Raw genomic sequence first — 22321 nt, 5'->3', positions numbered from 1 at the left:
TTTTTGTTTTGTTATTTTTATCACACAGTATGTACTGTCTACAGCTGAAAATTATTTATCTGAAAGTTTATTTTTCAATACTAACTTAAATCAGTTAACGATTGGATATATTTTGATCGGTGATATCTATTGGTGGTAAGCCATGGAGAATTTAATCTGGAGAAACATAACCGGTATTTGGTAAACTTTGATAGTTTTCGCCTGATTTTACGATGTTGCCAATTGCCAGCAATCGAGAGGTAGTATCCAACATAGTACGTTGGACAACAGCCATTTTATATTTGACCCTCGTATTGGTAAGAACTTTGTTATGTCAGGTTAAGAATTTTTGTACTGCTCATATTTTGATTATAAATGATAATAAGTAATGGATAAATCATAGATTTTGTGAATATTGTCAAAAAATCTATTATAACATTCCATCCAAATGCGTTCATTCAATTCTTCTTTTAATTTTGCAAATCTTATACCAGATTGATTATATTTTAGGCATGGTTGACCCTGCGAAAGTAAACAAGCAAGGAAACATTGCACCGAAGGACATAAGAACTAAGCATAAGTTACCTAATATATAAACACAATAAGATATAGACTTAAAAGAATAGACAGTAGAGTTAGTAAAGTTAGTTAAATTTGAACTGAGATCTTAGATTAATTTGTGAATTCGAGAATAAATATTATACTCTTCAAGTATACGAATAATTTACAACAGACATTAACTTTGATTTCTTATTATAATGTTTATATATTCACAAATAATACATATTGTTTTATTCTCTCTTTTTTCTTTTCAAAATTATTTTAAAATAAAATATGTTTATAAACGTTTCTTCATATTACATTTTTTATATTAAAGAATACTAAAAATGTACCAAAAAATTAATCCCAACGGAAATATTAGGTCAATTTGTGAATTCAAGATAATTTATGGTATTTATATTATATTCTTCAAATGCGCGTATATTTTGCAAGAACTGACAACGTAGCAAATTTTAATCCTTGTGCGCTAAAACGCCATGATTCACCAGAAATAGACTCTTGTTTGGTGATAATGCGAAGTATCAATGCGAACAACCTAACCTAACTGTTAAATTCTACGGTTCTGATATGATACCATAAATAAATAACTACATAAATAAATAGTTTTTCTTTTAATAAACGCTAATCATGTAACGCCCATTAATTTTTTGAATTTTTTTTTTAATCCAAAACAAAAAATCATATCGTCAAATACTGCTTCATCCGATACATTCTTCAGAAAGTGACATCTGTAGAAAAAGGAGGAGGTTCTATGTTCGGATGTGTATACATTTTTTTAATGTATGTTCGCCGATTTCTCTGTCGATTATGAATCATGAATCATGATCTGTTGGGGGGAAGGGGGAGAATTCGAAGGAAACGCTCAAATTTTAAAGTCACGTACAAATATTTTTTATCTAAAATAATCAGATATTTGTTTACAATGTTATTCCTGAGATGATGTGTTGAGAAATCGTAAGTAATTTAGTGTAAAAACCATTCAGTTTGCTTTTTAAGAACTAACCTTGTGATATGAGACGTTGTAGAGACAAAGTAGACAACTGTTTGTATGGTGTAACGATTAGAACGTTATGCTCACACGGAGGTCGCGGCTTCAATTCTCAACGAGGGTATCAACTTTTTTCAAATATTTTAAATACATACGAAATAGTATTTTGTAGTTTGTATTTTAATTAAAGCAATGTATGCATTTTGCCCAGCATGATTGATTAGCTGCTCACATATACTCTGATCATTTTAATATGAAATATGTTTATAAAAGGTTCTTCATATTACACTTTTTATATTAAAAGAGATGAAAAATGTACTAAAAATGTTAACTTGAGTCTTAACAGAAACACTAAAGATAATTTATTATATTTACTTCATACTACATCATTTAAATGTACATATAAATTGCAAAAACTGGCAACGTTGCGAATTTAAATCTTTGTGCGCCAGGATGACATGATTCTCCAGCATTCAATTCTTGTTTGGTGATAATGCGAAGTACTAAAGTAAACAACTGTTAAATTCCAAGGTTTTGTTATGATATATGATGAAATACTCCTTTATCCACTGCATTCTTCAGATGTTACTTGCTTCAATTAATGAAAGCTGGTCTGTCGGTGTTTCTTCATTTTATAAAAGCTGTGTTAAGGCTATGAATTTGTTCCAAAAATCAATAAAAAGAAAAACTTCAAATTTAAAAAAAAAATAATTTTATTTGTCATCAATTTACAAATCTCATCTGATTATTTCATTTTTAATTATTCATACTGTTTGAATTTGTAAATATGGTTGCCGTTCAAGTAAAATTTGTGCAACCATCTTTTGATATGAGTTTCATGAAACTTCCTGGCGAACTTAACAGTCTCCGGATCGGATGGGTTCTCACTTCTCAGATCGAAATGATGAGCGGCATCTGGAATAATGACCGCCACTGCTGTGTCTGATATGTTTCGCAATACACCTCCGCTGGACCAAGGATCCAACAGCCCGTTGCTAAAAACGATATTCGAAGCGGTACCGATATCTTTACCGCCGAATTCCAAAATTGGTACTTCCTCATTCAGCGGGCGTACTTTAAATTGTTTGAAACAATCATCGGAGAATTCCTGGAAGTTCCACTTGCTGTTTTCGAACATATCGTCGTCGGTTGAACACATTGGCATTATCATATCGGTGCAGGACTAAAAATGGATGATCTGTAAAAGGTGTCTCAAGAATTAAAAATCGCGGAGGTATGTCAATCGGTAGCATGACTTTAGACAAATATATCTTAATCGGCTTAGCGAAAATTTTGCCTCCCTTTTTAGGACAACGGTAGCACCGACAACCTCGAAATTTGACAGGTTTGAAGCTTATACGTAGGAAGAATTTTTAGAAGTAGGAAGAGACAAAATACGTTCAAATCAAGCAACCAGGAATAAAGAAAGAAGTTTTGTACATACGTCATCAAGAATTTTAATATATTGCCTGCCGCCTACGCCATTTTAGAATCAGACAATATTTTCTTTTCCACTTTATTCTAGTTAAAAAGAGACACAATGCTGTCTGATAAGTTCGAACGTGTAACCGAATTAGCCTGCCAAATTCGTTCGGTTATCAAGCGTATGTAAAATCTTCAAACTAATAGTGATACGAGGTTATAAACCGGCAAACGTTATTTTAATGCTTTCCTTGTTTTGATAAATTTCAAATCGCTGCTTATTATTACTCTGATTGAAAATTCCGAAGCCAGACAGAATAAATTGTGTTTCTAATCAGTTACTTTGGAACAGGAAAATTCATTAGAGAAATAAGCATATTTAGTGTTATATATCAACCTAATTTAATACAATTATTTCAAAGGAAACTGTGAGTCTGAAAAGTACCGAAGAGGTCTAATGGAACCGGATATTGCTTTCAAAACAATACAATTTTTAAAAACATATAATAAAATGAAGGAAGACTTTATTATTTCAATTTATGTATTTAGATGAGACATGGATATTTCAGAATGGGCCAATATACCCAATGGTCACTCATGGTAAGATGATAATAAAAATAGTGTCATGACAATAAAACTTCATGGAAAAAGATAAAGGTTGGAATGACAATTGATTAGTTTTTATTAGTCATAACATTTATTAATAATTCATCGCAGATATATAGTACTTCGTACTGGAAACAGGAATGGTTAATAACACCTTTGGTTTAGATGAACTCGATCAAACACATCGAAGAAGTAATTGACAAATAACGGAATAGTGAACAAATGTTGCAACGATAATAAAAACGATGGCAAAAATCCATGAATTGGGCTTCGAATTGCTTCCTCATCCACCGTATTCTCCAGATCTGGCCCCTAGCGACTATTTCCTGTTCTCAGATCTCAAAAGAATGCTCGCTGGGAAGAAATTTTCATCGAATGAAGAGGTGATCGCCGAAACTGAAGCCTATTTTGAAGCAAAGGACAAATCGTACTACAAAAATGGTATCGAAAAGTTGGAGGGTCGCTATAATCAGTGTATCACCCTTGAAGGGAATTATGTTTAATAAAAACAACTAATTTTGCCAAAAAAATGTGTTTTACTATGGTAGGCCGGGGAAGTTTCAATTGACCTGTTATGTGCACAGATATATGTGTAATTGTTCAGAATATACATGAGCATTAAGGTTAAAATGTGTCAGGAGAGATAGAAAAGTAACTATTTTGCAGATATGACAAATGCATTAAGGAGAATCCAGTGATTAAATCTAGTTTTATCAAGAAATATGTATACAGGTATTAACAGAACAAACTAAGGAGAAATACAGTGACATCAAAATTTTTTACAAGGAAAAATTGCACCAAAGGACACAAGAACTAAGCATAAAAGGTAAATACGGTCTCTAATGAAAGTAAATAGTTACTTGGATATACAATTGTTAATGAGGGGATTAGGCCTCCAAGGGATACAATTACATAAAAAACGCGCTTAAAACTCTAACTCATACGTGGTATGGAAAAGAGTTCTATGTAAATATAATCAAACACAATTCTACAAACTATTATAACTGTTTACTTAATAATAGTTTTAAGTCCTTCGATAATATATGCATTAAATTTACAACAATGTTAAAATAAATTATATCTGATAACAGTATTTTTGTTTAATTATTTTATTAAAATCAGAATTTTGTTGTATATCAAAGCCAAACTGAACTAAAACTCAGAGTAGATACGGCAACATTGCGACGTTTTGACGTCACAAATTTAGATGACGTATGTACAAAAATAACTTGGATAGACTGTACATGACAATTCGTCCTTTGGACCTTTATGAATTATTTTAGTTATTTACTTTATAGACCTAAGTTGTGACAAGTCTATAGTTTATTCAATCATTGTAAATACATTACTTTTACATAATTTCTGTATTGTAAAAAATAAAGTACCTAGTAAATTGTGTTCGTTATTGTTTTAATTAATATAAAAATATGTATTACTTCATTTAATGTATATTAAAATTTAATGTTTATTATAATAATAAAAAAGTAAAGTTTACAAATGGTTAGTGAGTGTTACTTCTTCAGATTGCATGTACGCTAATATACAGACATTGGTTACTCAAATTAATGTTATATATTAAATATATTTCAGATCTTATATTGAAAATATTGTCAAAACAAGTTTTATTAATATTAATATATCATTTTTACATTATTCTCTTTACTCTGTTATGAGATAAACATGATTAACTTTGAAAATTGTGGACGAATTTCATAAAAAATATTTTGAGTTCCTTACCTGGAAATTCCAGCCGGTTTCTCCAAGACTTGATGTAGCTGTTTGGAGAATATCATTACATTTCACTATGCCAGTATAGTTCGTATATAATCCCACTCCAGCTGCCAACGCTTGTATCAGACCAGTATCATCCTTATAATTAATATTGTCGACTCTGTTACAAAATTCCCTAGCAGGATTTGCGGGCAGTGGATTTAAAAAATCTGTTGGATACGGATAATTGACCATAACAACATTGGTGTAAATTTCGGATAACCAATTTAACAACGTCTCGACATCATCTGAATTTTGTAGATCTTTACACAAACTGAACTGTTGTGACACATTGTTTTTCCCATCAGTACTATTTGTTTTTGATCTAAATAAAAAAAAACAAATAATTCAATCAAAATAACCAGTAATTTTTTTTCCAGAAACAACAATCCTTCATATGAGTGACTTATTCATGTATATCTTTCAACATCCAAAACAAAAGAAGACAAATTAAAACATATAGAATCATGTCTGGTCACGATACTCATATTAAATGTCTAAATTTATCAACTAAATACAATGGTGTCATATAACTAATCTCCAATACTTTCTACACAGCCTATAGTTTCAAAAAGATTAAAAATAAATTCAGTTCCATGAATTTTAACCTTTTCTATGACGAATAATAAAATAATAATGATCATTATAATAATCTTTATGTAAATATCGGAAATATATGTAATACTTTAAAATAAGTATCTAGATTGCTATTCAAACCGATATCAATTTAAGAGATATTAGCATGGCCTACTTGCAATTATTTTAAACGAAATTACCGAGCATAAATATTACAACGAATGTTTTGTAAATAATTTCAAAACTATGTTTACATAGGAATGCAGCAATCATTATATTTATTTGCATTTTTTTTAATTGCTCGTTATTTTACACCCACCTTAATATCGCCCATGATTTCTTGATTGTATTAACACAATTTTCGGATCCAAGACTTTTTAATACATCCGTATTGATTTTATTGAAATTCTCACAATTTGTTAAACCTTTAAACTGCCAAATAGGCGCTGAACTAGCTATGGCTCCGATAACACTATAAGGATATTTCATCCTCAACCAAGCAGAGAGCATTCCACCGTAAGATCCTCCAAACGCAATGACCGGTAACTTTTCCAATTCCGTACTATTAAGATATTGTTTTTGGAGATAGTCGATCAAATACACAAAATCGGCTAAAGCTTGTTGGGCACTGAGGTACCCGAGATTCTCTGGCGATGAATATGATTCATTGCCAAAGGGTAACGTCTCCCCATAAAATCTACAAAAATGATAGTATTATCTGAATTTGCTTTAATAATTGATACGCTTACCTATGTTCTGCAAAAATGATCAAGGAATTAAATTTTTCAGCCAAATCAAACATAAAGCCGGTGTTTTGAGCGAACATGGATATATCTCCTTCATTTCCGGTATAAAAAAATATGGGATGATTCACAACATAATAGCTATCGTTTACTAAATATCTTAATTTGAATGTTTTATTATTCGTAAAACTAAAAAAATTATATATGTATATATATATAAATAAATATTTCAACACTGTCAATAAATCTATTCCATTCATCCAAATACATTCATCAGTCACGTTATCAATATTTAATTTCATGCTTAACTAACCCATCTCACAAGACCTGCTATCTGACATTTGTAGACCTTAGTCGTAGATATTTTACAGACCCACAAGCTTAGCTATTTAATTATGTATAAAAAAGCCGCACCATAAAAATAATACTTAACTCTGCCACAAATTTCATATAAAACCAAAACAAACTTAAATGAATTATCTGAATATATAAGGTAACAATGGAGTACAATTGCGTGTACAATACTACGGTACATTATACATAAAAACATTTAATTTTTTACCTAATTTTAATTGTTCACTTACCTAAAATGATCTAAAGGAATATCAATATATTTTGTTGTAAATAAATAATCATCACAATATGCAAATGTGAATAACAAAAATGCAACAATATACTTCATCTTATGACCGATCATAACAATCTACTAACTTAAACTAACGAGTTTAAAGCAAACCGACCTTCTTGATAAACCCAATAGAGTTTATTTAATAATATAATCATTCCTATGGATAATGTTGTCTAATCTGTATGTAAAACAAAGACAATTATATTCGGAGATAAAAAGAAAATATTTATTATATATAATCAGTTTCATTAAAAATTATCAATATTGAAATAAAAACTATGTGAATATTAAAGTTAGCAAATATTATGAGAGAACACTGAGAAAGGGCCATCTATATTCTTTGATAATAAATTTAAACTTCTTCAAATGTAATGATTATTTAAATCAATTAGCTGGCAGTTTTACAATAATTCAATATAAGAAAATCGATAATCAATTCGGACATAATTTGCAGAATCTCTCATGTAAGACATCTAGTATCCAATAATGTCAGTTCCCTTCCTTGATTGCAAATTACTTTACACCTAGTTACATCTGCGGGAGTATAATAGATGGCAGCAGTATTTAATAACATATGGTCTCCAATCTGACATATTCCTATGTGACATTGTTTTGCAAATGGCGATTTGACACCCCCAAAGGTAAACAGGTGACTAGCTTCATGGTGAATAGTTTTTACATTTGAGAGGCCATATTACTTTTTTAAATGAATCTTTATTAAAGTTAGCTAAAAGAAGAATCATTTAGAATGAATTCATGATATATCCGGTTTTTTCATTAAAATATCAAAGGTAGGGCTTGAAGAAATGGCAGCTTCTCATGAAAATGATTCAGAAATGGATTGCTCTGACAATGAAGATTGTTATGAAGATTATAATGATTACTATAAAGATGAAGATAGCGATGTTGAACATGTAGATCCAAAGAAAACTGACCCAGAATATTTTGAATACAAATGCTTGTCTGAGGAAGAAGTTGAAAGACTTCTTAATGAAACTGTTGAAAATCTCAGTAATCACCTTAGAATTTCTCTTCCTTTAGCCAAAGTGAGTTATTTATTAAATTAGTTACTATATATGAGTTTCATGTCTTTGTAGGTTTTACTACATAGCCATTCTTGGAATTCTATAGAAGTGATTAGGAAATATGAAGAAAACCCACAACAAACTCTTATTTCAGCTAGAATAGATCCACCCTGCCCTCCAAAGAATGTAATATTTTCTCCAACACACTTAACTTGTTCTGTATGTGTTACATTGCATCATGTGGACAGGTTTTTCCACTTATCTTGTTCTCATATGTTCTGCAAAGATTGCTGGACTATGCATTTTGAAGTTCAAATTAATCAGGTATACATTTATATTGAGATTGATTTATTTGCTTTAATTATGATAATTATAGGGAATATCCACTGCTATTAGCTGCATGGCAAGAGACTGTGTAGTTTTAGCTCCAGAAGATTTTGTTTTAAAACATCTCCAACATAAAACAATTATCAGAGAAAAGTATCAACATTTTACTTTTCAAGATTATGTAAAATCACATCCAGAACTAAGATTCTGTCCTGGCCCTAACTGTTCTATTATTATTTATAGCAAAGATATTAAAGCCAAAAGGGCTTTTTGTGATCAATGTAAAACAATTTTTTGTTTTAGGTAATGTTATAGTAATTAAACTGGGTAATATTAAATGTATAGATTATTTTATATTGTAGATGTGGATGTGATTATCATGCACCAACTGACTGTCAAGTGATAAAGAAGTGGTTAACTAAATGTGCAGATGATAGTGAAACAGCAAATTACATTAGTGCTCACACTAAAGACTGTCCAAAGTGCCACATATGCATAGAAAAAAATGGAGGATGTAATCACATGCAATGTTATAAATGTAAACATGATTTCTGCTGGATGTGCCTGGGTGATTGGAAATCTCATGGTTCAGAATATTATGAATGCTCAAGGTATAGAGAAAACCCAAATATTGCTCATGAATCGGTTCATGCACAAGCCAGAGAGGCATTGAAAAAATACCTACATTATTATGAAAGATGGGAGAACCATTCCAAGTCATTGAAATTAGAGGAACAGACATTAGAGAAGCTTAGAGCAAGAATTAATCAAAAAGTTATGTCTGGTTTAGGTATGTTTTTGTAATTTTTAATGACTAATTTGTATATATTTTTCTCAATCTCTTAGGTACCTGGATAGATTGGCAGTATTTATTTACCGCTGCTAACCTCCTAGCTAAATGTCGTTATACATTACAATACACATATCCTTTTGCCTATTACATGGATGCAGGACCCAGAAAAGAACTATTTGAATATCAGCAAGCACAACTGGAGGCTGAGATTGAGAACCTAAGCTGGAAGATAGAAAGGGCGGAGACAACCGATAGAGGTGATTTAGAAAACCAAATGGATATAGCTGAAAAGAGGAGAACTACGCTTCTAAAAGACTTCTTAGATGTGTGATATTTTTTAGTTTTTATTAGGGTTTTTTTCATTTGAAAAAGCTGCAGATGCCAACTTACGGGCTCATTTTTTCATCTAGTAAATGACTGTGATTTTTCATGTATAATTGCGCAAGTAAAATATGTCTTACTTTATTGGGCTTATCTGAATAACTATAATGTGTATTTAATACTTTTTACAGACATATATAATTAATAAGAACACTTGTAACGTCAATGGTATTTTCTTTAAATCTTTTTGATGTTTTATGTAATGCTAAAGCAAATATAACAGGTATACATATACTCATTTTATTTGAACATTTTAATAACAAAATTTATGATAATAATTGCAACAATAGTTTTGGTAAGTAGGTCCCAGTGCCATAAAAAGGTACAAAACAATTGCTAGAAAGAAGACAATTTAACTTGTTACAAATTTTGTTCGTTGCATCATTACAATGAACTCTACTAATATACGCCAAATCATCACAAGAATAGAGTGATTATAATTACCAAAATCTACACTTGAATTCATAGTACAAATATTTCTTTATATTAATTTATCAACAGTCAAACAAACAAATTTCGAAGAACTGAATTCAAGTATAGTAAACTAATACAAATACCTGCGCTTTGACCAATTTAATAGTAAACATTTATTTGAAGTTAGTAGTTAATGACCTTATATAAGCATTAAGAAATATGAATAACTGATCCAGGCCTTAGTGTATTAATGTTGCACTGGAATAAAAATTATTTTTGCATCCTAATGTAAGATAAAACAAGAAAACTGAGAAGAAAACCGTCACCATTTTTTTCTCTCAAGCAATAAGAAGAAGAGAACTTATTAGCACCGGATATTCTAAATAATGTCGGTATCTTCTTGGTTTTTGTCCAAATTTTTCATATATTGAATTGTACGTATGCATATATGAAAACACCTTTTTCTTATATATTGTACTGAGAGTATAATAACAAAGTTAAATGAAAATAATTATTATAAAATCGATTGTTAAAGCCTTAAATTTGAGTATGTGAATTAGTGGTTTTCTAGAAATTTTTACATTGTCAAAAATATGTTTAAGAGAAAAAATAATTATTTATTACAGTAGACACTAACTCTATCAATGAATTTTTTTATCAACAACAAACTCTATTTCTAAACGTAGTTAGTTGTTGATCATATTCATGCAATAACAAAAATTACTTTTTCTCTACAGGCGTGTAGATATTTCTAAAAAGTAGCAAAATATATATTATCTCAACGCTGTACATACTTAAAGTCTTAGGGTTTTCTAAAACAAATTCGCTTAAACAGTGTTTTTAAGAAATCTTGTCCAATTTTTACATCATGTGCAAATCTTTAGAATTTAGACATAGATATATATTAAATAAAATGATATTTTATCTGCGAAACTTATATTTTAGTCAAAAGTTTTCATTTTCTTAATTAAGATGCAATTTACTCGATGAAAGACTTAATTATTCACGATTAATAGTTCCTATTATTCTTGTTTATATGTCCAATATACATATACAAATAAGTAGCTATTCATTCTTTTTTCGTACAAGAATTTTTACCAAAACTAATTATATTGATTTACTTTTTATGAATACCCTATCTGTCTCATTCTTCTAGTGTGTTATTGTAATGTACAGTTTTTGAAATTCAATAAAAAATTTTATTTCTTTAATAGTTTGAATAAACCCATTAAAATAAAGATTACCTATCATGAAATCATTAAAAAAAAGTAAAAACTATGATTGATAGAATTTTATATTATGTGACCCAAAAAGTTCGCATCAAGCTTAAATTTTATTAAGAAATATCTAATCAGTTCCGTATCGTGAATCGTATTGCATAAAAGAAATTGTCAGTAAAATATATATAATATATATTTTTAAATACTACATAATGTGCTAAGCAAGATGAGCCGTGTTTCCCCATCACTGTATGGTATCTCTCTTCCCATCAAGGTTACTTAAATGCCATTAGCTTGGTATAATTATTGCTGTGCTTTTTTATGATTATCATTGTACAAATATTTTTAATCTATTGTGGAGTGATCTTAATTACGCTTTCCTGTTTTTTTTGTTATTATTATTTACTCTGCAGTTATCAAGTGGTTAAATTAAATAATTTGTACGTGGGTGTAAAAGAATTGAACGTCATAGCAAAGAAATATAGAGATGAAAATATAATTCTGTAGTACATCAAACAGGAATAAAACATAGTCGTCCCTTGCGTGGGAGTCTATATTGCATTTATCCTTCGGGAATATCCGTGACGTCAGACTGTTAGTATTAACCTCAAATATAACGCTAGTTCCATCGATTTATTTAGTATTAAGGATGGCGAACAGCCATATGTTGCAGAACATTATTTTGTTCGTATTTTTTGTTTTTAATAAAGTGACATGGTGTTCAGACATCAAGAAATTCCCCCTTCTAATGCCAAATATACATCCGTATAAGGTACGTCGTGATAAAGTTAATATATACTAAAATAACATTGTTTTACATTAAAAATATGGTAAACAAGGTATAGATTAACTATTTCATTTTAGGATGAATTCTATGTTTGTACTCCGATAAAAATTGAGTCTGATAAAAACTTTTATATAGGTATGTATCTAATTGTATTTAAATTGTGTGCTTTATATATTGTTCTGTATTTTAGTGGGATTTGAACCTAATGCTACAATGAATGTTGCTCACCATATGTTACTTTTTGGCTGCTCAACACCTGGGACTGATCAGGAATATTGGTAAGTGATTAATGTATAGTAATTTAAAGTAAATGTATAGTAACAAACACTAAACATTAAAAATTAGGTTCATTAAACTTGATATGAAGTAGTTATGATAACAACCACAATTCTGCAGTATATATTGATTTAAATATCCCTGATTCATTTTCTAGGGACTGTGGGGAAATGGCAGAATCTGATTCTGATGGGAGATTACAAAAAGCAACACCTTGTGGTTCTGGAAATCATGTAATATATGCCTGGGCAAGAAATGCAAAACCTTTAAAACTTCCAGAAGATGTAGGGTTTCTTGTAGGAAAAGATACACCAATAAAATATTTAGTATTACAAATACATTATACTAAGAAGTTTCCAGAAGGCCAAACTGATAGTTCAGGATTATTTTTACTGTATACTCAAAGACCGTAAGTTTTTTTATCAAACTGTAGTTGTAGATGTGTATCAAACTGTAGTTATATTTAATTTTTTTAATATAATCTGCAGGCAAAGTAAATTGGCTGCAGTACTCCTATTAGCTGCTGGTGGTAGAATACCACCTAAAACGATTACACATATGGATATTGAATGTAAAATCAACGAAAACAAAGTCATATATCCTTTTGCCTATAGAATTCATACCCATAGTTTAGGTAGAGTTGTATCTGGCTACAGAGTAATTAGAGATGATGTGGGTATAGATCACTGGCATTTATTAGGCAAAAGAGATCCCTTGACACCAGAAATGTTTTATCCTGTATTTGATACCACTCCTATTAAATATGGTGATAAAATTGCTGCTAGGTGTACTATGGATAGTTCTTCTAGAAATAGAGTTACAGAAGTTGGGTATGTTCTCTATTTGGAAATGGTAAAAGAATATTAAAATTAATATTGTTGAATTTCTGTTTCAGGCCCACAAACAATGATGAAATGTGCAATTTTTACCTAATGTACTATGTTGATCACGGAACACCATTGGAAATGTTAAGCTGTTATGACATGGGACCTCCAAATTATTTTTGGGAAAATGATCAACTCAATAATATACCTTCAGCCGAAGCATCATCCCTATATAAGTAAATTGACCAATCTTCTCTCTGTCCAAATGAACTATTTCAAATTCATGAATCTCTACAGTGGAAATTATTTTGTGATTATTTTACATTCCTTTTTTAAGTGAAATGCAGTTCCTGTATTCAGTTGAATCTTATTATTTTTTATACATAATTTTAATTGGCCATATTTCTCTCTATCTTCAGGGACTTTCTTCTATCATATCAAAAGCATTTTTTAAATATATTTCAAATGTAAAATATATTAAATGTACTTACCTCAAGACTAACCTTACAGAGTAGAACAAATTTTGTTGTAGTGAATATTACGGCACTTAGATAATATTTATATAATCTCAGTGGCGTGGTCAAAGGATAGTACAGTGTATAATTTGTGCTGAGCTAGGCCTATTTTTTATTGTTATTGATATACAATATTTAGTATTATCCAGAGTGTATTAATACTATCATTTAACAATGAGTATTAATTATTATGAATAAGGTTCCTTAAAATATATTGATTATTTGTTTGGTAATATATTCAAGATATATTTTTAAATCAAAAGAATGAGTAAATGTTATAAAAACTTTTTATTAACTGTGTGATACTTAACTTTATCCTGACTACGGTACTGTGTGATATAGATCTATACATCATAGAATCAAATCAGACTTATAATAAATATATAAAAATATATTCCAAAGCTATTACATGTAATATAGAGTGATGGTTATCTTGTTTTTTCATTGCAAAAATAATTTGTGTGTTTATTGTTTATATAACACTAAGTGGGTAGCTACTTACAGTTTGTGATGTATATTTTTATTGATTTATCTAGCACCATATAATTTTAATTAGTTATAGTTTATTGTAAATGTTAGCACGAAATAAATTATTATATTAACCAAAATTTTGTCACTTTGTTACTTATATATCACTACCGTTAACTAGCTATATAAAATTTTAAATAACGCTTTTTAAAAACTAGCGCGTTTATATCCTGGCTCCACCTCTTAGAGAACAACAAAAACATACCTCTACGGGTAATATGTTACATATGTCACCTGTCATACGCCAATAATGTCAACATGGTGGTTTTTAAAGAAAAAATATTCTAAAATAAATGTGATTTAAAATAATGTTATTTATAAACAAATTTGCATTTTGTTACTAAAAGGTTAATTATTTTGAACTTGATATTGAGACTGTCAAACATATTAAGAACTTGAACGTCAAGGATACTTAATAATTAACGACTTGTTGCATATACATATATAATTTTACACCTATAAAAGTAAATATCAATACAAAGTTTATTAGACATGTCACTTTACGCGATTATCTTATAATTACACTTAATTACATAAAATGTTATTTTATCTTGATAGTCACCTCATAGTATAAATCATGGACAATAAGAGATAATGAAATTTATTTATAAAAATGGGTAAGTCATTTATACTATGTGATTAAGTTAAAGTAAAGTAGTACACATTTTAGAGGATGTAGCTTCTAGTGAAGGATTTAGTGAAAAAATGGGTGCCTCAAGTAATAATAAGTCAAATAGATTGGCTAATCTTCAAGAACGTAGAAAGGAAATTGAAGAATCTTTAGCAAAGTGTACACAAGAATTAAGACAACTATGCATCCAGGTAAATATAACTATAAAAATGTGTTTGTTTGTTTAATATATTCAATGCAATAATTCTAGGAAGCCGAATTAACTGGGATAACACCACCAGAAATGCCTTTGGAAGAGGGTGAAAAATTACCCATAATAAGAAGAAAAGTAGGAACTGGTTTTAAGTTGAGCGAATATTTGTTAAATAATAATACTAAAAATCGACAAATCTTTGAACTAGAATTACAAATTCAAGTTCATACATTAAATGCAGATGCTGCTTTAGGGTTAGCAGAAGATGGCAACTGTAGTAAGGTAATTTTTTCTTTCTAAAATTTCAGTTTATATTTATAATATATTAATAAATATGTGATTTTTAGACTATCAAAAGACAACATAGAGCTGAATATCAAAAACATAAAATGAAAGTAAATGAACTTAAAGAAGAACTTGCCCTATTAAAAGAAAAAGCTGTTACAGAGCAAGTTAAACAAAAGAAAAAGCCAAGAGTTCCTGACCCACAAGGTATCGATCATTATTATTTAATTTATGACATCTAACTTTTTTTTGTTTTAGACGATAATATTTCTGTCATTACTAATGATCATTATGTTAAGCAAGATAATCGACATACACTTCATTCAAAGCATAGTTTAAGTATGCTGAGTCCGGCAGACACTTATCCAGAAGCAAGGTACTCTCAAAGTGTAACTAGGCAATATCGGCATTCAGAAAATCCATATTATCATTATCCGAAACCCGAAGATATGTTAACTTCTGGTTTTTATAGGCTGAGCTTAAATGGTTACAATGCTTATATTGAACGGTATTTAAATTTCTTTATACATGGAAATACATGTTTTATTACTTTTCTGTTATTTGTAGACGTGAAAGTACTTCTCCACATTATAATTATCCAACTCAAAACATGACTTATAACTATGGTCATATAGCTCATCAACCATTACATTCCAGTCAGCATGGATCTCAGCCACATAGCCCTTTGTTGCCACCAAATAGCCCTCAGATGTCACAACATAGTCCCCATTTATCTCAAAGCAGTCCACACTTATCTCAGAACAGTCCTCATTTATCACAACATAGTTCTATGTCTCAGCATAGTCCCCAAATGCAAAGTCATAGTCCCCAGTTATCTCATAGTCCTTTATCAACAACACATAGTTTAACCATGTTAAGAACATCACAAAATTATTCATCGAGGATGAGTCACCAATACCAAATGCATAGACAACCCAGTCCAACTACCAGTAATAGTGGCAATAGTATTGGAAAAGTTCAGTATTACCCAGCCCATAGTATTCATGGGGAACCTGTTTATAATAGACATACAGTAGATGCCAGTGGATATAAAGCAGCTATAGAAAGTGCTGTATATAGAACACCGCATTCTTTACAACCTCATCAACAGTATGAGCATAATGGTATGAATTCTGGATTAGGGGGATGTTGGAAAAAGGCAGAAAACGGTGAAATGTTTTGGGTTTACTCTAGTAGTACTCTTGACAGTAACTGGCAACGAGATAAAAGGTATAAACAAATATACTGATTATGAAAAATTGTATTAATACAAAATAAATGTATTTAAATAGGTTTGGCAGCCTAGATAGAAGAAAAAACAAAAGAGTACAAAGAAGAGTATCACCGGTAGAAAATAAATCTGCTACTTTAGCCACATTACCCAGTCATAGTGATCAAGTTAAAACTGCTTTTGTAAAACCTTCACAGGTATTTTATATAATTTCGATGCTTTATTGTAGTATAAATAAAACTTCCAAAAAAAAGTTATTCTTAAATTATTTTAGATAGCAAGTAGAAGATCTCATGATCACAGACAATTGGTGAGAACCCAATCTCTGGGCAGTGTTGGTCAAAATATCGATAGCGTATATCCCAGTGATGATACATCATCGTGCGAAAGTGACAATCGCAGCCTTAAGGAAAACAGGACAGTCAGAAAGCAGAAGGAAAAAGAATGGTTAGTATTTGTTACTTAATTTATTATTAATTATATCGACATTCTTAATATATAGGGTAGGTCATCTGTTTGTTATTTTTAATGTGTACAAATTAATTTGAAACCTAACATTAAATAGTAAATGATTTTTTTGGACGAAGCTCATTTCCATCCACGAAATTATATAAGTGTAATAATCAAAATAGTGTCCTGATATTTTTATACTGTAACAAACTTGTAGGGCCAAGTTTATATCTACACAGCTGTAAAAATAGAAATATTTACATAGAGGCATCCATATTTTAAATAAAGCCGTTGTAACATATGGGATGAAATGTCCCTGGCGTAACAAAGAAAACGCGTTTTTTTTCGTTCAAAATTGGCTTTATTCATCAACGTAATTTCCATCAAGAGCCATACAATCATTCCAGTGCCGTTCTAACATTTCAATACCATTTCTGTAGAACGATTTATCTTTTGTCTCAAAATCCACTCAAATGACGATAATTTTGATTCCAGAGTGAAGTAATGGATCTATGTTTCATCCATTGTCACATATTGACACAAAAATTCCCGTTTATGACTTTTAAACATGGCCAAACACGTTAGCAAGCACCCACTTTGGACAGTGCTTTCTCATAGTCAAATGCTCATGCAATATAAAACCAACACGTTCTTTTGATATCTTTACGATGTTAGCTAACTCACATAATTTCACTTTTCGATTATTCAAAACGATTTTGTAGATTTGTTTGATGTTCTCTGATGTTACCACCTCATTTGAACGTCCACTGCGTTCTGCATCATCGGTTGAACACGTTTGAAGTCAGCAAACCAACGTTTTATTGCTGTTTCCGATGAAGAGTAGTCTTATAACACTTTTCAAGCCATTGAACGGTATTTTTTTCCATCAAGAAGCAGTGTAAAATTAAAACACGAAATTGTTTTTGATCCATTGTTTTTAAAATAACAAAACTAGTGTCACCCTTAACACAATAACTCACATACTTATGAGTAGAATGTCATGAAATGTTAACAGCTTTCTTTGGAAACGTGAAAAAGCGGTGAATGCAATAAAATTAGCGCCATTTATGTGTTAGGCCAGTGGTTTTTCAGCCCACTAGTTATCCAGAAATAATGTCGATGGCATTTTGTATTTTTTCTTGAATTAGCCTTCAAATCAAAAATTAACCAACAGTTGGCCTTGACCAATCGGATAATATTTCTCCTGTTTTGACTATAATTTTAAGTTGATTACCCATCTATGCTATTTTCTAACTTTCTCTTGTTCTTTCAGGTTAGAGACTTCGTTAGATGGTCCAATTTCACCAACACACTCGGTAATATCCCGTTCTCAATCAACCGTACCCACAATTCTAACGCCCGAGGAGAAATATGTTCTTCAGTCTCCTCCGGTACTACAGATCTCCACTAATATACCGCCCCACCTAAACCTAAATCCCCTAAGAAAACCTAAGCAACACCTACCGCAAAACGTGCCACCTCCTCTCCAGTCACCGATCTCCCCGAAGCCGCCCCTAGAAATACCGGCCGAATCAAATCCTTCACCACGCGTACCTGAACCCCCCCTGAATATAGAGATGTTGAATAACAACATTCCCAAAAATTGTACTATCGTGCAGGCGGGAGTGTGTAAACCATATCACGAAGAAACAAAACCATTTGAAATGTCTGATTTTTATAAATACTCGACGAAATACAAGAAATCCCCGCAAAAGGACATCGGGAATAGTACTGTGAGTAATATGAGTCCTGGTACTTCCACAAGTCAGAAGAGTTTGACCGATTCGTTTGATAATATGGGTAATAAAGGACCTTACCCAAATCAACACGTTAAAATGCAATCCCCGTACATACAACATAAGTAAGGATATTTTGTTTATTAGTAAAGTGTTTTTCAATAAATGTGGGTCGATATGAGTACTAAAAGAAGCTGTGTGTTAGGTTTAACAAACATTTTTTGTGAGAGATGACCATGTCGTAGAATTTTGGTCAAAAAAAATTGATTATCATCGGCAATGAGGCTTGTTATGTATATTTATCGAAAATGCGCCGTGATTTTTCAAACAACAATTCTTATTCTTATCAAACGCCCATTTTGATAATAATTTCATCTTTTTTTTATTAATCTCTTTGAACTTCAATAATATGCCCGTGGGTTATAAGTATTTTTTATTATTTCCGTTATATAACTATACTGACATGTAGAAGATCGCTTCAGTAAATGATCTGATGCTAACCTATTTTAAACCCCACTCTAGCTTATTCTAGAGATTATTATATTTCCCTCTATGTGTCTATTAATCAGTTCATATGGTAGTATGCGTTTGAGGTTACGCACTTCACTGTCATCGTGAACATTTAACTGTTTGGCGAGTGTATTGAGATGCATCAAGAGTCTTTCAGAGTACTTTGCACTAACACTTTGAATCACACTCCCTATGGGTTCCAAGGGGATATCGTGCTGAATTAGTTCGTTGGAGGCGTAATATGGGGCATCGACGATGGCTCTCAACACTTTATTCTGGAATCTCTGAAGGATAGCTATATTTAATTTCCTAATAATACCCCACAGTTCAATACCATAGGTCCAAATAGGCTTAAGTATTGACTTCTACAGCAAAACCTTGTTAACTAAGGATAATTTAGATCAGTCTCAATCAATACATTTGGTTTAATTTAAGCCCAATGCATTCCCACATATTTAACATTGTCTGCTTGTGGGAGTTCATAAATATTCATTTTTACTGGAGGACAAGTCACTTCTATAAAGGGTGAATGTCACATGAGTCGATTTTATCTCATTTGCTTTGATACACCACGTTTTCAACCACAATTCGACTTTATTTAGATGAAGTTGGACGTTTTTTGTGATGCTGTTATTGGAATTTTATTATTTAGACATGTTGCACCCTGTAACTTGGAGCGATTAAGCATCAGCAATCAAGAGGTATTTCCGATTCTTCTGTATGGCTTGGAGATTTCGACTCTACAGTCTGATGATAGCTTGAAGTCTTTCAAATGCGATACTTAAAACAAATTCTGCATGTTTCTTTCTCAGAGATAATATTAGAAATGAAGTCATCCATTTAAGATGCGACAATCAGGGCACAGTATAATAAATACAGTAATATAGAGTCAGTCAAAGGCGCAGAGACGAATTCCTCACAAACTTCTGTGGCGATATCAACCAAACTGGCATGAAGTAAGAAGCGTATTGGTTGAGATGTAGACACTGTTGATGCACCAAGAGCTTAAATTTACGTCTCTACAGCTTTCCAACATCGACCCACCGTTCTTGAAAATCATATATATTATCTAAACATTTTAACATTAATTATTTTTTAGTGCCCCTATGGTAATCAATCCCAGTAATGATATGGCTCAGGTAACAGTATCGAAACACTACCCTGAAGAAATGAACTCTTGGTATAATGATCAAGATCATGTAAATGACGGTAATAACGTTGCATCATCAAAAAGTAGGTCTAACGCTACTTTAGTTTAATTATTTTCATGTGAGAAGTACAATGCAATAAATATAAAATACAAATAAACGAATTATAGAGTAGTATAAATATAGATTTATATTATTTGTATTAGATTTTTTATATAAAAAAATTGTTTTATAACTGTATAATGTTTTAGGTTTAGGGGGTTTTTACCGACAAATTTGGGATATATAATATATTTATCATAAAATGATATTACACATCGAACTTTTAGTTCTTTTGGTTATTGTACATAAATGAACAGTTTATTTACTCAAAAAAAATTAGAAATTGTTTAAATTGCCTTTCTGTTTCTTGTTCAGGGCCTATTTTTCAATTTCTTTCCAACCAGTTATTTCATTTGGTTTAAAATTATTTATTTTCTGGATGAATAACGACAAAAAGGATTTTCTTTCTTGTTATAAATAAAGAGATTAATGATTCGAAAAATTCTCATGATTCATTGGCCCTTTGTGATTAAATTTTGAATAATTTCGGAGTTCAATATATATGTTAACTATAACAATTTTTTTATCTACTTATTCGCATGTTATATATAATTTTTAGCTTCAAATTCATTTCTTTTGCATAGTTTTTTTTGTGTGTTTGTATCACATCATATTTCTAATATATTGGTTTACTTTTTTTTTAAGAAAATAAAAAGTTATATGATCTCAAAACAAGTCTGGTACAATAATCGAAATTAATTCTAATCAATAATCATTTTGTTTTATTTGTTAATGTCGTGGTGAATGCCAAGGTCTTAAATTAATTTTCGGACAAATATTATTAAATTATACTTAATATTTTGACCTCTATTTGTATCAGGCTTGTCGGAACATACAATGTGATAACAATATTGTAACTGTTTTAACTAAACTCCTTGATATAATGACTTAGCTGAAGAAGATTTAGATTTAGCGTTTTGTAAAAATCTTCTTTTGAGTTATGTTAATTTTGAATAGTTTAAAGTTTACATTGTATGATTAACTATTGTTTTGGCATTCCTACGTCAACGATATTGTAATGCGTTTAGTGCCTTAAAAATTAAATTGTCAATTTGAAAAAGAATTAAAACAAAATCAGCCGTAAGATTATAATAGTGGGTTGTGATTTTTTAGCAATATATTCGAACTTCTTGGACTGACCAAAGGAAAGAGTTTTTAATAGATTTTCTACTTGTAGTTTTTATTGTACCTAAATAAAGGACGTTTTCTAAATATATTGTTGATTTATTTTTTATCCACTTTATTACTTCACACTGGATATGTTCGGAGATAAATTGATGACTAATTATGTTCAGTCATACTGTATGAATGCACGTAATTATGCAATGTTATAAAATGGTTTCATTTGACATGAGAGAAAAATATTTCGAGATCGATCTATAAATATTAAACAAAAGTTTTTTTGGAATGATGAGCATTATTTATTAGAACTAAAAATATTTTATCATGTATCCAAAACAGCTGAATTTATTTTTTACGTTCATACCCCACATTCCCATTTTAATTTATAATATTCATCTCTAATAAAAGATCTTTTAAATTATATACTATTTGAAATCATCCTTTATATTAAATAATATTCCTTTTCATCTGTACACATTTATTGGAACACGTGTTATTAAAAAGTAGTGGTTAAAAATTCCGTTAATTCATTTATATCTTCATAAAAAAT

The 22321-nt window shown here is 30.4% G+C and overlaps 4 protein-coding genes across 5 annotated transcripts; 3 read left to right on the top strand and 1 right to left on the bottom strand.

The window, feature by feature from the left end:
- Positions 1 to 2223: 2223 nt before the first annotated feature.
- Positions 2224 to 7339, bottom strand: LOC143197108 (lysosomal Pro-X carboxypeptidase). The gene is made up of 5 exons (XM_076405278.1): positions 7230 to 7339; positions 6652 to 6834; positions 6222 to 6599; positions 5294 to 5651; positions 2224 to 2711 (listed from the first exon to the last, which is right to left on the bottom strand). The coding sequence occupies exons 1-5, from the start codon at positions 7325 to 7327 to the stop codon at positions 2289 to 2291; spliced, it is 1440 nt and encodes a 479-aa protein (XP_076261393.1). The 5' UTR covers positions 7328 to 7339; the 3' UTR covers positions 2224 to 2288.
- A 526-nt stretch (positions 7340 to 7865) lies between these two features.
- Positions 7866 to 11419, top strand: ari-2 (E3 ubiquitin-protein ligase ari-2). The gene is made up of 5 exons (XM_076405275.1): positions 7866 to 8319; positions 8371 to 8622; positions 8675 to 8928; positions 8988 to 9415; positions 9472 to 11419. The coding sequence occupies exons 1-5, from the start codon at positions 8080 to 8082 to the stop codon at positions 9747 to 9749; spliced, it is 1452 nt and encodes a 483-aa protein (XP_076261390.1). The 5' UTR covers positions 7866 to 8079; the 3' UTR covers positions 9750 to 11419.
- A 257-nt stretch (positions 11420 to 11676) lies between these two features.
- Positions 11677 to 14443, top strand: Phm (Peptidylglycine-alpha-hydroxylating monooxygenase). Its single transcript, XM_076405277.1, has 6 exons — positions 11677 to 12205; positions 12298 to 12355; positions 12411 to 12498; positions 12654 to 12905; positions 12985 to 13326; positions 13392 to 14443. Exons 1-6 carry the CDS (start codon positions 12083 to 12085, stop codon positions 13558 to 13560), a joined length of 1032 nt encoding a protein of 343 aa, XP_076261392.1. The 5' UTR covers positions 11677 to 12082; the 3' UTR covers positions 13561 to 14443.
- Positions 14444 to 14576: 133 nt separating this feature from the next.
- Positions 14577 to 21863, top strand: sstn (stepping stone). 2 transcript variants are annotated; one of them, XM_076405274.1, is made up of 11 exons: positions 14728 to 14827; positions 14922 to 14980; positions 15034 to 15185; positions 15245 to 15469; positions 15535 to 15679; positions 15731 to 15980; positions 16040 to 16702; positions 16765 to 16900; positions 16978 to 17150; positions 18427 to 19014; positions 20499 to 21863. In XM_076405274.1, exons 2-11 carry the CDS (start codon positions 14977 to 14979, stop codon positions 20656 to 20658), a joined length of 2496 nt encoding a protein of 831 aa, XP_076261389.1. In that variant the 5' UTR covers positions 14728 to 14827; positions 14922 to 14976; the 3' UTR covers positions 20659 to 21863. The 2 variants fall into 2 exon arrangements, with proteins under 2 accessions (XP_076261388.1, XP_076261389.1); XM_076405273.1 differs by having other exon boundaries at positions 14577 to 14980.
- The last annotated feature ends 458 nt before the right edge of the window (positions 21864 to 22321 follow it).

This window comes from Rhynchophorus ferrugineus, unplaced genomic scaffold, assembly GCF_030347505.1.
Source record: "Rhynchophorus ferrugineus isolate W39M unplaced genomic scaffold, kcgeb_rfMv2 rfM5, whole genome shotgun sequence".
Lineage (NCBI taxonomy): Eukaryota > Metazoa > Arthropoda > Insecta > Coleoptera > Curculionidae > Rhynchophorus > Rhynchophorus ferrugineus.
This window is presented reverse-complemented; position numbering and strand designations above follow the sequence as displayed.